At 45.4% G+C, this 13,765-nt stretch overlaps 1 protein-coding gene across 1 annotated transcript in view; it reads right to left on the minus strand.

Annotated features, from left to right (window-relative positions):
* Positions 1 to 277: 277 nt before the first annotated feature.
* Hsd17b3 (hydroxysteroid 17-beta dehydrogenase 3) overlaps positions 278 to 13,765 on the minus strand; it is a 38,893-nt gene continuing 25,405 nt past the window's right edge. Inside the window, exons 6-11 of the mRNA XM_027410024.1 lie at positions 10,929 to 10,964; positions 6,373 to 6,407; positions 5,107 to 5,188; positions 4,906 to 4,971; positions 1,107 to 1,256; positions 278 to 388 (exon numbers count right to left, since the gene is read on the minus strand). Of these exons, the coding sequence (XP_027265825.1) occupies positions 278 to 388; positions 1,107 to 1,256; positions 4,906 to 4,971; positions 5,107 to 5,188; positions 6,373 to 6,407; positions 10,929 to 10,964 (480 nt within the window). The remainder of the gene's footprint in view (positions 389 to 1,106; positions 1,257 to 4,905; positions 4,972 to 5,106; positions 5,189 to 6,372; positions 6,408 to 10,928; positions 10,965 to 13,765) is intronic.

The raw sequence follows: 13,765 nt of genomic DNA on the forward strand, positions 1-13,765 counted from the left end.
TAGGGGGTTCTTTTATTGCCAGCCTCCTTTGTATAGGAAATGCACCCTTTTATACCCCAGCTCTTCCTGAGATCGCCAGACTCAAACCACTGAGCACTGTGTCTGTGGCGGGCTCCCTTTCGGCAAGTGAAGGGGGGCAATGTGCTTGCTCCTCTGGCCGCCACCACCAACGAAGAACTCTGGGTCACTCCCTCAACACCCCCTCCAGCCCTACCTCATCCTACCCCACCCTGCCCCACCCCTAAGCCCCACCCCCCACTCCCCACCTCCGGCCCCACTATCTGTTGCTAATGTTTCGCTTCAGGTAATCTGAGTAGTGTGTCAGGAGGAACCGCTGGAAGGCGCTGCTGTAGAAGACTCTGGAAGGGATCATGTTCAGGAGTATTGCCTGGAACAGAAAAAAAATGAGTGTCTGAGACAAGAGCAGAGCAAAGAAATTACAACTCAGCCAGTTCAGAGTCAATCACTTAAGGATTGCTTTCTCTGACGACTATGGTCAAGCCAAGTAGTTCTTTTTAATGCGTAAGGTCTTGTGACACTTTGCAACGGTGAACTTCTTGGACATCCGAGCTGTCTCTTTAAGTGCCCTTTGACCGTCCTGACAAGATCTTTCTGAAGGACATGTTAAAACAAGAGAGAAATTGCTCGTGCTGACCACCCCCACTCTACACCTCTTTTTTTGCCCTATGGAGCATTTGCTATTCCTTCGGGAAGCCCCATTCCCAGGTGGCTTTGTGCTCTTTCTGCCATGCTTCCTTCCCTGTTTACTCATAGCAAAGGAAAAACATTTCTTTAGGGGCCACCTTTACTGAAACACAGAGCCCAAGGAGGTGGGAGCGATCCAGGTGTTTCTGTTTTTCCTACCCAAGAACTCCCAGGAGCCACTAAGGGGAGCCTTGGTGTTATTTATAGGCTGAGCACAGATGCCTCAATTCTTACTACTTTCCCTTACTGCTTTCTCTGGATGTACTGTAGCATGCTGGCCCTGTGAGCTTGCTGTGAGAGAAAATGGCTGACTTTCCCGCTAGCAAGAAAGAGCAAGCCCCATCGTGCCAAGGACGTTGTCACAGCCTTCCTCCCTTGCTTCTAAATAAGGCATTAACTACCAAGATTTCATGTGCAAGACATCCACAGGTTTCATCTCCACTAGCGATGTATTTCAAGGACTCTTTAACAAACTCATCGGCAGTCTTGGTCACCATGTTGGTATTTAGATACTTTGTCATTGGAGTTGAGACAGCATAAGGGGTCAGGACCTGCAGAGAAACATGAAGAGCATGACACAGAACTGCATACCCCAGTGGAGACCGAGACATGAACACACATTTCACCATCCACCCTCAGTTCCTTTCTACCTGTGGACTGTTCTAAGAGCCTTGATAAAAGACACAAAGCTGGCACAAAACTGGAGAGCAGGAGGTTTGATTGCTCAAGACGAGGCCTCAACTGCTCATCTTGAGATGCTCAACTGCCCTTCAGTGTGCACAGGGCAACTGGTAAACCCAGAAAACAAAGGTGCTGCACAACAGTGAAAGCTGAAGTTCAGGGAGGGCTGGAGGTAAACTCAGAGGTAGAGAGCCTGCACGGGCCCAGAGTTCGATTCCCAGCACCACTTACACAAATAAAAAGAACTCAGAATTGGAGTTCAGACAAGCATAAATAGTCACCATAATTATGTCCCAAGTATTGCATTGAATGGACTTACACCAGAAAGTCAATCAGCCAGGAGTGGTGGCACAGACCTTTGGTCCTAAGGCTGGGGGAAGGGAATTGAAAGTCCAAGGCCAATGGGACTACTAGTAAAACTGTGTCTCAACAGACAAATTTATTCACATTCCTTTGAAAATCAAATTTAATTGCACATCCTATATTAAGTCTGGCAACGCTAAATGACTGAGGTTCTGTGTATGCTGCTGTTTTGTTTTGTTTTTCGAGACAGGGTTTCTCTGCAGGTTTGGAGCCTGTCTGGGAACTCACTCTGTAGACCAGGTTTCCCTCAAACTCATAGAGATCCATCTGCCTCTGCCTCACAAGTAATGGGATTAAAGGTGTGTGTGCCACCACCCAGCTCTGTGTGTTACTTCTAATACACATAACCAAAGCAGGAGCCACCTAAGGTGCTCTGGACTCCCCCTCTCGTCCTGTTAGGGTCGTGCACACAATCTTTTCTGTTGTAGTAAGAATTATAAACCACTGCACTGATGGTTCTCTGGGCAACCATGTCTAAACATGCTGCAGCCTGACTGAGGACTGAAAACCAGACTTCTGATGTTACTGTAGATGCAAAGACCTTCAAATTTTCAGTTAGGAAAAAAAACAAAAAAAAAAAAAAACAAAAAAAAAACAGGGATGTCAAGATGACTCAGCAGGTGAAGGTGCTTGCCCAGGTGACCTCATGGTACAAAAAGAAAATTGACTCTTCTGATTTCCACTCATGTGCCTTTGTGGGCTCTCTCTCTCTCTCTCTCTCTCTCTCTCTCTCTCTCTCTCTCTCTCTCTCTCTCTCCTATAGTAAAATTCCCAAAAAGAAAGGAAGAAAAGCAATTCATTTTAGTTTCCCTGGTTTCATCACGTCTCTTTTGTAATTATGTGGTTCTATAACTAAATCCACTTACTTGCCAGCTCGTCTATTTGAACTGGTTCTTGTGTAAATTAATGCTGTGTTTTATCTTCTTATCCATGTTCTCTGCTTCCAGGATCTCAAAGGATAACTCTTAGAGAAAAATTCCAAACCCAGTTTTCAGATAGATAGCAAAATAGTATTTTCATTCTTATAGTTAACTTTGGTGGAGAAAACACCTTTGTGTATAATGTAGGGACTCATTAAATATTTAATTATTAGATGCTATATGGTAGCCAAAATGTATGGTGATAATAAAGGCCCATTTCATGGATTGAGAAACTGAGGCTCAATTTAAACAAGTTATCCAGTATTGCTTGGGTAATGTGACAGAACTGGGATGAAATTCAGAGCCAAGGAAGCAAGAGACAACTCAGTTGGTAAGTACTTGATATACTAATGAGAGACAACTAAGGTCGTCCTAAGAACCCACACACACACATGTACACACATACATACCCAATCACACATACATACTTGCTCACACAATACATACCTGCTCACACATACATCCTGTTCACACACATACATACCTGCTCACACACATACATACCTGCTCACACACAATACATACCTGCTCACACATATACATACCCAATCACACATACATACCTGTTCACACACAATACATACATGCTCACACAATACATACCTGCTCACACATACATACCTGCTCACACATACATACCTGCTCACACACAATACATACCTGCTCACATAATACATACCTGCTCACACATACATACCTGCTCACACAAAACATACCTGCTCACACAATACATACCTGCTCACACATATACATACCCAATCACACATACATACCTGCTCACACACAATACATACCTGCTCACACACATACATACCTGCTCACACAATACATACCTGCTCACACACATACATACCTGCTCACACACATACATACCTGCTCACACAATACATACCTGCTCACACATATGCATACCTGCTCACACATGCATACCTGCTCACACACATACATACCTGCTCACATACATATATACCTGCTCACACACATACATACCTGCTCACACATCATACCTGCTCACACAATACATACCTGCTCACACAATACATACCTGCTCACACAATACATACCTGCTCACACACATACATACCTGCTCACACATACATACCTGCTCACACAATACATACCTGCTCACACACATACATACCTGCTCACACACATACATACCTGCTCACACACATACATACCTGCTCACACAATACATACCTGCTCACACAATACATACCTGCTCACACACATACATACCTGCTCACACACATACATACCTGCTCACACATACATACCTGCTCACACAATACATACCTGCTCACACAATACATACCTGCTCACACATACATACCTGCTCACACACATACATACCCACTCACACATGAACATGCAACACATACCCTCATATGCATGTAACACATGTGAAAAAAGATATAATTTTAACTGTGCCTACTTCGTCTCTAATAGTAGTTCCTAAAACGCCTTCCCAGACTGTACTACTAAACCAGGCACATGAAAATCACTGACACTTAGGCTATCTCATTGTTTAGGCCAGGGATGGCAGTGACAACCTGTTTCAGTTAGTGCAGGTAGTCTCCACAATGGCTCGGCTCCTCCTCCCATTGCCCAAGGACCAAAGTGTGGGGTGTCCATAGCCCATCACAGGTAAACCCCACCCAAGGAAAATCCATTTCCCTCCCCTAGTCCCAGCATGTTTCTTTTGCTCCTTCTCCACATATCAAGGAGGACCCAATAGTTAGGCCAGACTTCATTGTCTGTTTAATACATCACCATGCAGCAAAGGGTCACAGTGTTTCCCCGCAGACATCTCATGTAGCTAAGGCTAACCTTAAAACTGCTGTGTAGCAAGGATCACCCTAAACTCCTGCCTCCACCTACTAAGTGCTGACATCACAGGCATGCACCGCCACACCCATTTTTATGCAGTTCTGTGGATGATACTCCGGGCTTTGTGTGTGCTAGGCTACATCTCCAGCCCTCCACAGCATTTTTGAGCTACCACACCCATACTCGATTTTCCTCTCCAACCGACACCCAGGCTGAAGGGAGGCCAGCAGAAATCCCAGCAGCAGGAGGGGTTGTAGAGGCAGCAGTTGGCCTGGTCTTGGTCAGGGAAACCCAACAGCATGGCTTAGCCCATCTTCACATGTACAGCCTATTTTGCAAGGGACGACAGAGTACCACCCACCCAGCCAAGGTTCCCACTTGGGAGAGCCCACAATTGCCCACCCACCTGGATAATGATTCCTTTAGCTCTGTATTCCACATGCAGGGCCTTGGAAAACGTGCACACAAAAGCCTGCAGTGAGAGAGAAAACACCTCAGGTCCTGGAGTTCACTTCCTCCTGCCCTTATAGACAGGCCCCTTAGGTTCCCAAGAGTACGGCAGACTCTTGGAGTAAGAAGGAAGAGACTTGGATGACTTGTCACTCACCTTGGAAGCAGAGTACAGGGCATACAGAGGCCAGGGACGAAGGGCTATCCCAGAAGAAACGTTCAAGATGAGGCCTCTCCGACTGAAAGGCAGAGAGTAAAGGCTGCACTGTTGGCTGCTCCATCCCACCGCAGTAAAGACACCCAAGGGCTGGGACTGTCAGAACCCACAAAATCAACTTCGTGAGGGATGATTTTGCAAGAACTGTGAGGGAAACATTCCCCAAGATCTCAAGGAGGACATTGTGTAGTGATGTCACTCTGCAGTTGTGTGACATAAAGGGCTTGGTACTCCACACAGGAGCTCTGTTATTGTTTCCCTGCCAAGCTACAAAAAGCCAAATTGGCTCAGACAAGAGGAAAGGAGGAAGGGACTCTGCAGTCTCAATGGGACCACATGCCCTGGGTCCCTTTGGACTCACAGGGATGACCTGTCACAGTAGGGCATGTGTCATGTTGTGGAATCCATCTTAGATGGGATGTGTTTCACTGAGATAACCCTATGCTCTTGCGGCTCTTACTTAATCTTTTGACATTCAATGTCTTTTGTTTATTTCATTTCTTGAAACATATTTATGTTGCTATATAATCCAGGCTAGCTTCAACCTTACTATGGAACCCAGATTGGTCTTGCATTTGTGGTGATCCTCTTGCCTCAGCCTCCCCATTACTGGGAGAAATTCAATTCTCTTTAATCTTCCCAGTTAGATGCCTGGGGTGCAGTGGCAAGAAACTGCAAATTAGAAAACAAAGCTACCCCCTCTTATTCTAGAAAAATTAAACTATCAGCTATTTGCTCTTAATGAATAATAGGTGATAAAAACCAGCCCCTAATGAGTGTTGTAATAGGGTGACCCAAATACCAACTGCTAGAGACTGAGAGGGGGCAGTTACCAGAGAAATGGAGTATTCATTCTGACAGAAGATGGAATTCACAAATAAAAAGGACATGGTCTTGATCTGAGGCCATCTTGTTTCTTTTATGTTCAACATGAGTTAATTTTCTTTGAAAGCTAATGTGTTTTGAAACATCTGTTCTCAATCTCCCTCTAAAACACGTTACTCTTGACCTTCACATATGCACATATATGTGAAAAGCTGGCCTGGCCTTCCCCCCATAACCCCTGTGTTCTGTCTTCATAGGTTTTAACCATAAGCTGAAGCAACAGCTTGATGAACCAAGACCCCTCTACCACCCAGTCCCCAAGCAAGGTGGCTGCCAAGGCAGGAAGGCCACCTGGCTCCAGACTTCTGTGAAAGGCCTTACCTTGATTCCATGTGCTTGAGAACCAGCTGTGTCATCTATAAGAGAAGGCCAGGGTTAAACCTTGAAAAAGCAACTAAGTAGCAATGAACAGGGTCCTTGGAGGAAGTTACGGAAGCTTAATCTTCCCAGAAGACCTTGACAGTTGTTGGCAACCTTAAAGGCCATTCTGGCAACCTGAGAACCTGGCTAGAAGCCACAGCAAGCAACCTAGACAGATAACAAACCTTAGCTATCCAGAGCCTCTGGTTTATTTCCTATAAAGTCTCCCTGGAAAAATAGGGATTGGCTTAAGGCGGCAGGAGCTATTTCTGAGTTCTCAAGGTCCTCCCTATAACAGGGATGAAGGAAGGGTATGGCAGCCATCACACACTTCACCCACAAATTGGGAACTAGCAGAACACTGAACAAGAGTCTAGCATCTTCTGTACACCTAAATTGAGCCTACTCAGCACAGGTTTGCAGAAGTGGGAGAGAGAAAACAAGGAGACTGATGGCCACAAATGCAATGTGCCCATGTGCCCGTGTTGGCCAGGGGCCCTGCAGCAGCTTCTAGAGAGACTCTCCTGTCACTGTACCCATCACATACACCAGGCCTCTGTGTCAGAGTCTCCAGATGGTCTTCTTATGGCTGGGTGGGCCTACGGCAAGGAAGACCCAGAACTCTGTAACATCTGCCTCTGCTTCCGAGGCAAGTGAGAGAAGGATGAAAGACTAGACTGAGCCCACACAATCTCTAAACTACACACACATACACACGCATGTACAAACACATGCATATAAATACACACAGGCACACACATGCATATAAACACACACATGAATATAAACACACACAGACACACACATAAACACACACATGCATATAAACACACACATAAACACACACATAAACACACACATGCATATAAATACACACATAAACACACACATGCATATAAACACACACATAAACACACAGGCACACACATGCATATAAACACACACATGAATATAAACACACACATAAACACACAGGCACACACATGCATATAAACACACACATGAATATAAACACACACAGACACAGACATAAACACACACACGCATATAAACACAAACTCACAGGCACACACATGCATATAAACACACACATGATTATAAACACACACAGACACACACATAAACACACACGCATATAAACACACACATGCATATAAACACACATAAACACACATGCACATACATTCATATAAACACTCACACACTCACACAATACTCTAGGGGAACCACTTGCACCTTTTGGATACTCTTGAGCATCCTCAGTGTCTCTTCTGTGAGCTCACTAGCTTAATGGGTGAATGATCTCAGTTACACAGACAGCCCTGGGCACCATCTGTCCCTGCATCAAAGTTCCCAGTGTCTAGTCTCTCTGGTGGTTAATCTTTATCACAGTTTGATAGGATCTGGAGTCACTTAAAGACACAAATCTGGGTTGTGTCTGTGAAAGTGCTTCCAGAAATGTTTAACTGAGGAGGGAAGACCTCCCTGAGTGTGGGTGGCACCATTCCTTGGGTTGGAGTCCTGGACTGATAAAGAGGAGAGAGGGAGCTAAGCACCAGCTCTCATCACTCTCTGCCCCTGACTTTGGACCTAATGTGACCAGCTGCCTGCTTTACCACCATAATAGACCATACCCTCAAACTATAGCCGAACTATCTTCCTCTCTCTTTGAGCTGCTTTTATCAGGGTGTGTATGTGTCTGTGTGTCTGTGTCTGTGTGCCTATGTTTGCATGTGTCCATACACACAGAGGCCAAAAGAGGAGTCTTCCCCATCCTTCTTCACCTTATTCCCTCAAGACAGGGGCTCTCACTGAACCTAAAGGCTTGGGTTTTGCTAACCTGGAAGCCAGCAGGCCCCAGAAATCCTGCCCCTGTTCCCCAGCACTGGGGTTACAGATGTGTACAGCCATACTCAACTTTTTTGTGTGGGTGCTAGAGGTCCAAACATAGATCTTACCTGCTGAGCCACTTGCCCAGTCTCTTTTGCACAGTAACAAGATTAACTATAACATCGACTTCCCACCTTCCCGATTCCCCACACCTTCTCCCATCTCTGCCCTTGACCAGCAAGAGTGTATGCTTGCTTGTACACACTGCTCCCAGTCAGCATCTTTGAAATACTTAAGAGATGCCGATCATGCTTCCAGCCAGCCAGCCTAATGAAGGTGTGGTGGTGTATTTAGAAGCTGAGCTTTAATTTATTTTCTTTGTTGCTTAGAGAATTCAATGTCTATAAAATACAAAACTTTTTAAAAATACAAAGCAAAGTGTTTCTTCACTAAAGGAATCAGAAGGTTGTCAGATCCCTTTGGGGAAACCTAGATGACCAAACAGTCTAATATTGGAAGAACAGTGTTTAAAATGATGTAAAAATGTTTGAATGGTGAGTCTTCAACAATGGTTGAATACATAACCCTTAAAGCCACATCAGCTGGGAATTTTTTAAAAAGTTGCCCACTGCTCGGCACACAAAGTCTGTGAGCCCTTGGTAATGACCAAGCAGGAAGCTGTAACATGCCAGTGCCGACAGGAAAACAACCAGTGATGAAGTATCTATTGCCAATTCAGCTTACCCACCTGAAAATAGCTGCATGGGGAGAAGGGCACTGACCAGCTTCCCCTCCTGAGAGCAGAAAACCAGTTCTCCTCAGCCATTTCAGGTTTCAGCCCCTGAAACTGAGCCCACACACACCAACAACCCAAAATCAGAGTCCCTACCTCACTCTTCCCTAGTACTGTTGGTTGCCAAGAGAGATCAACAGGCTACCACACACAGTTGTGGACTTCATGGATGAGCTAGATTGTAGGCAGAAAGCTCAGAGCCCACTCACTAGCTGTGTAGTGTGGTGGAGGTAGAGGGCTCCAGCACTCAGAGGAAGGGGAAACATTTTGCTCACACTAAGCATTTTGCTCACCGTGTCACACAGAATCTGGACGTGTCCGTTTTTAAGTAACACCTGATCCTAAGCTGTCTTTCCAGGGGGAAAGCCCTTTTCTTCTTCACACAAAGGCATAAACAGACTAGCCTTGAGGAAATCAGTATAAATGATTCTGCAGCTGACTCAAACCAAAGGGCCCAGGAGCTCTACATACCCAAGACATTGCTTCACCCAACACTGTTGTGTGTCTCTGTATAAGGAGAGGTGCATGTATGGTGTGCATAGCACAGAGGCAGAAGAACTTCAGTGTCCTCAGGCACCTTCCATCTGTTGTTTGAGATGGGTTGAGTTCTCATTGGCTGGAACCTCACCATGTGTGTCACTTTAGCAGGCTCACAAGTTTCCAGGGATCTACCTGTCTCTGCTTCCTGCCTCAACACCACTGGGATAACAGGCATATAAACATTATACCTGGGGTTTGAATTCAAGACCTCATGCCTGCCAGGTAACTAAGTAAGCCCTCTCCCCAGCTGCTCCATCTAACACTTGTCTTGTGCTGTCCAACTAATTAGCTGATGAGCTGAGCTTAGAACACCACAGTAGATGAGACACACACACACACACACACACACACACACACACACACATAGTTAATCTTGTTACTGTGCAAAAGAGACTGGGCAAGTGGCTCAGCAGGTAAGATCTATGTTTGGACCTCTAGCACCCACACAAAAAAGTTGAGTGTGGCTGTACACATTTGTAACCCCAGTGCTGGGGAACAGGGGCAGGATTTCTGGGGCCTGCTGGCTTCCAGCTTAGCAAAACCCAAGCCTTTAGGTTCAGTGAGAGCCCCTGTCTTGAGGGAATAAGGTGAAGAAGGATGGGGAAGACTCCTCTTTTGGCCTCTGTGTGTATGGACACATGCAAACATAGGCACACAGACACAGACACACAGACACACACATTAATGACTAATAATAAAATATAACAATTATAATAGTATACCCTAGTAAGAGTTACATGAATGTGGTCCAGTGTCTTTCTTAAAGCAGAGAATCTTCCTTTTAGCATTCCGGAACCATGGCTGACCACAGACAACTAAACCACACATAACAAAGGATTACTGGGCTAGAGACGGGACTCAGGGGTTAAGAGCATGAACTACTCTCTCAGAACCCATGTCAGGCAGCTCACAACTGCCTGTAATTCCAGCTCCAGTGCATGTCACATGTGTGGTATTCAAGTGCACCTACCCACACACAGGTATACATATATACACATAATTTTAAAATAATAAAACAATGAATTTTTTTAATGAAGTGCCTAATCCATAGATGACTTTAAGCTCAATTCAACAAATACTGAACAACAAAACAACTAGAAAACCCAGGCCCTCCTGACATAGTGAATGCCCTTCTCTTAGAAACAAATAAGCATTTCTTAAAATATTAATTTTTAGGGAATTGCTTTAAAATCCTGAGGAAGTGTTGGTTTCTGCATTCGAATGCAGAAACAGTGTTCAGATACTGGAGAGAATGACCTGATGAGAGCAGAGTAAGGCAGCCTGTGGCTAAGAGCAGTTGAATTTCAGTTCAAGGAGCACTTTAATGTGTTTAGCACACATGTCCATCACATACCTTGACTACAGAAGTGATGTTGCAGTGGATGAGACTCTGCAATAAATAATTACAGACACGTCAGCCCAGTCCTCAGAGAACCATCCTGGGAATAAGTTGGTGCTAACGAATCATTGAATGGGAAAAAGCTGAGTTCCAGCAGCTCCATCGCAAGCTCCACCTGCACTCTGGCTCCTAGATGAGGCTTGGTGACATTGCCCTGTGGTCCTGCCCATGTGTGAGCCTCAGCAGGAGAGTTGCCTCAGAAATTCAGAAGGAAGTAGAATAATAGATGCGAAAGGAAGACAGAGATGGTCCCTAGTCTCTGATGGTGGGCCAGCTTCTGACAAGCAAAAGAGGTGTGCGTCCAAAGGAAAGCACACTTCAATTGTTTTATAATTTATTTATTCTTCTAAATTTTATTTTACATTCCAACCACAGTTCTCCCTCCCACCCCCTCCCCTCGCCTCCCCCTCCACACTTCAAGTTTTGAATGTGCGGTTTCCCGGGGGCTAGCGCCTCTGGAATGATACCCTCTGCCACGCTGGACCTCGGCTGCACTGCAGTCTGCCTCTCTGCCCTGAGAAGCAATCCTATCCTTCTATAGTGGGCCATGTCTGGAGCTGCGTTGGCCAGGAGGTAAGATTTACTGAGACATTTTATTTTCAACTACAGATAGACTTACTAGGAGGAACCGAATCATCGTGGAAAACTGTGTTGAAATTCCAGCTAGACAATGAAGGGTCAGCAAAGTGGGGTTTAAAAGACAACAGCATAGAGGATAAAAAGGTGAACAGTCAGATAATACAAGATGGAGTTTCTGAGCCAGGCATTGGTGGCGCACGCTTTTAATCCCAGCACTCAAGAGACAGAGGCAGGTGGATCTCTGTGAGTTCGAGACCAGCCTGGTCTACAAGAGCTATTACCAGGACAGCCTCCAAAGCCACAGAGAAATCCTGTCTCAAAATCAACACCACCACCACCCCGGAAAAAAAAAAAGAAAGATGGAGGTTCTGAGCTAGAGAAGACAGGAAAAGAAAATGCTAGTGAAGCAAGTAGGCATGGGGATGACTGAACAACCTGGGACCATGGCTTGGGTTTTTTACACAACCCTCTCCTAGTGATGCACTTATCAGCATGGGACTTCCATCTGAATGGGCTGCAAGCACACCCTGATCCACATAATGGCATATGTTGCTCCTTAGCAAGCCCTTGGTGACTCGGTTTCCATTCAGGTATGCTCCAAGACATATCTGAGATGGAGAAGTTGGTTATGGATGCCTGCACAGGAAGGGAAATCTGTCCTCTGAGTAAATTTTTAGGGGAAAGCCACTTATATCTATATTTGCCATATTATATCTATAATTGAACATGCATATGATTAAAATGAGATGCAACATGGGAAAGCACATACAGTGAGCAAGCCTGTCACTCAAAACAGAGAACCGCCCAGATGACTCCCCTTAGAAAACCCCCTCCTCCTCTCCTTAACCAGTCTTGAGCACACCAGCTCACAGTGCTGGCTGTACTCTTACAGCATACTGATTGGGCGTTATCGATTTTCCTCTCAAGAAGTTCTTGACACTTCATATAATGTGTGTGCGCTTCCTCAATTGTTTTTTGTTTGTTTGAACAAGAACCTGGAAATACCTGTAACTGTCCAGAGAGTAACTCCCTCAGGAATGCTAGAATCCTCTTACCCAAGGCAGAGAGAGGAAAAGAGGAAGACACAGACAAGAGCACAAATGCAGACATAAAGAGAAGTGTGGTAACGGAGCTGCTGAAGAGAAAGACAGACTTGAAATAGGGAGTGTGAAACAGAAAGTACACTTGGAGAGGGGGTGGTGAGGCTAAGCAGCCAGTCCCGGTGACCTGGTGTCTTATCAAGTCACCTGAGAAAGGAATCTCAATTGAGTACTGAACAGGCTAGATGGGCCTGTGGACATATCTGTAGGTAATGTCTTGAGTGATGATCGATAGAAGAGGTCTCAGCATGCTATACGCAGAACTATCTCTAGGCAGGTGGTCCTGGTCTATGAAAGAAAGCTTAGCTGAGCCTGAGACTGTGAGCCAGCCATCCAGCAGGCAGGCAGCATTCCTCCAAGATTTCAAGTTCCTGCCTTGACTTCCCTTGATGATTGAACTGTGACCTGGAAGAATAAGCCAAACAAACCCCTCCCCTTGCACAAGTTGCTTTTGGTCAGAGTGTTTTACCACAGCAACAGAAAAGAAGCTGGGATACCTGGTGTCATAGGCCAGGCAGCAGATACAGGACTTAAACGGATGGCAGGGACACCTAAGGAACTGAGGCACGGAAGCATGACAACCTGCCCAGACTGGGGTAAACCCCACCACCTCAAAATCTGGGCTATACGGAACAAAACAATGGAATCTTGAAATTTGCAGGATAATGGATGGAACTAGAAGAAACCATTCTGAGTGAGGTAACCCAATCACAAAAAGACAAACATGGTATGTACTCACTCATATGTGGATTTTAGACATAGAGTAAAGGATTACCAGCCTACAATCCACACTGCCAGAGAAGCTAGTGAACAAGGAGGACCCTAAGAGAGACATATATGGTCCCCTGGAGAAGGGGAAAGGGTCAAGATTTCCTGAGCAAATGGGGAGCACGGGAAGAGGGGGGAGGGAGCTAGGAGAATGAGAAGGGGAGAAGAGGAGGGATGCAGAGGACATGAGGGAGCAGAAAGGTTGAGTCAGGGGAAGAATAGAAGATAACAAGAATGGAGATACCATAATAGAGGGAGACATTTTAGGTTTACAGAGAAATCAGGCACTAGGGAAATGTCTGGAGATCTACAAAGATGACACCAGCTAACAATCTAAACAACAGA

The sequence above is a fragment of the Cricetulus griseus genome, chromosome 3 (assembly GCF_003668045.3).
Source record: "Cricetulus griseus strain 17A/GY chromosome 3, alternate assembly CriGri-PICRH-1.0, whole genome shotgun sequence".
In the NCBI taxonomy this organism is placed as follows: Eukaryota; Metazoa; Chordata; class Mammalia; order Rodentia; family Cricetidae; genus Cricetulus; species Cricetulus griseus.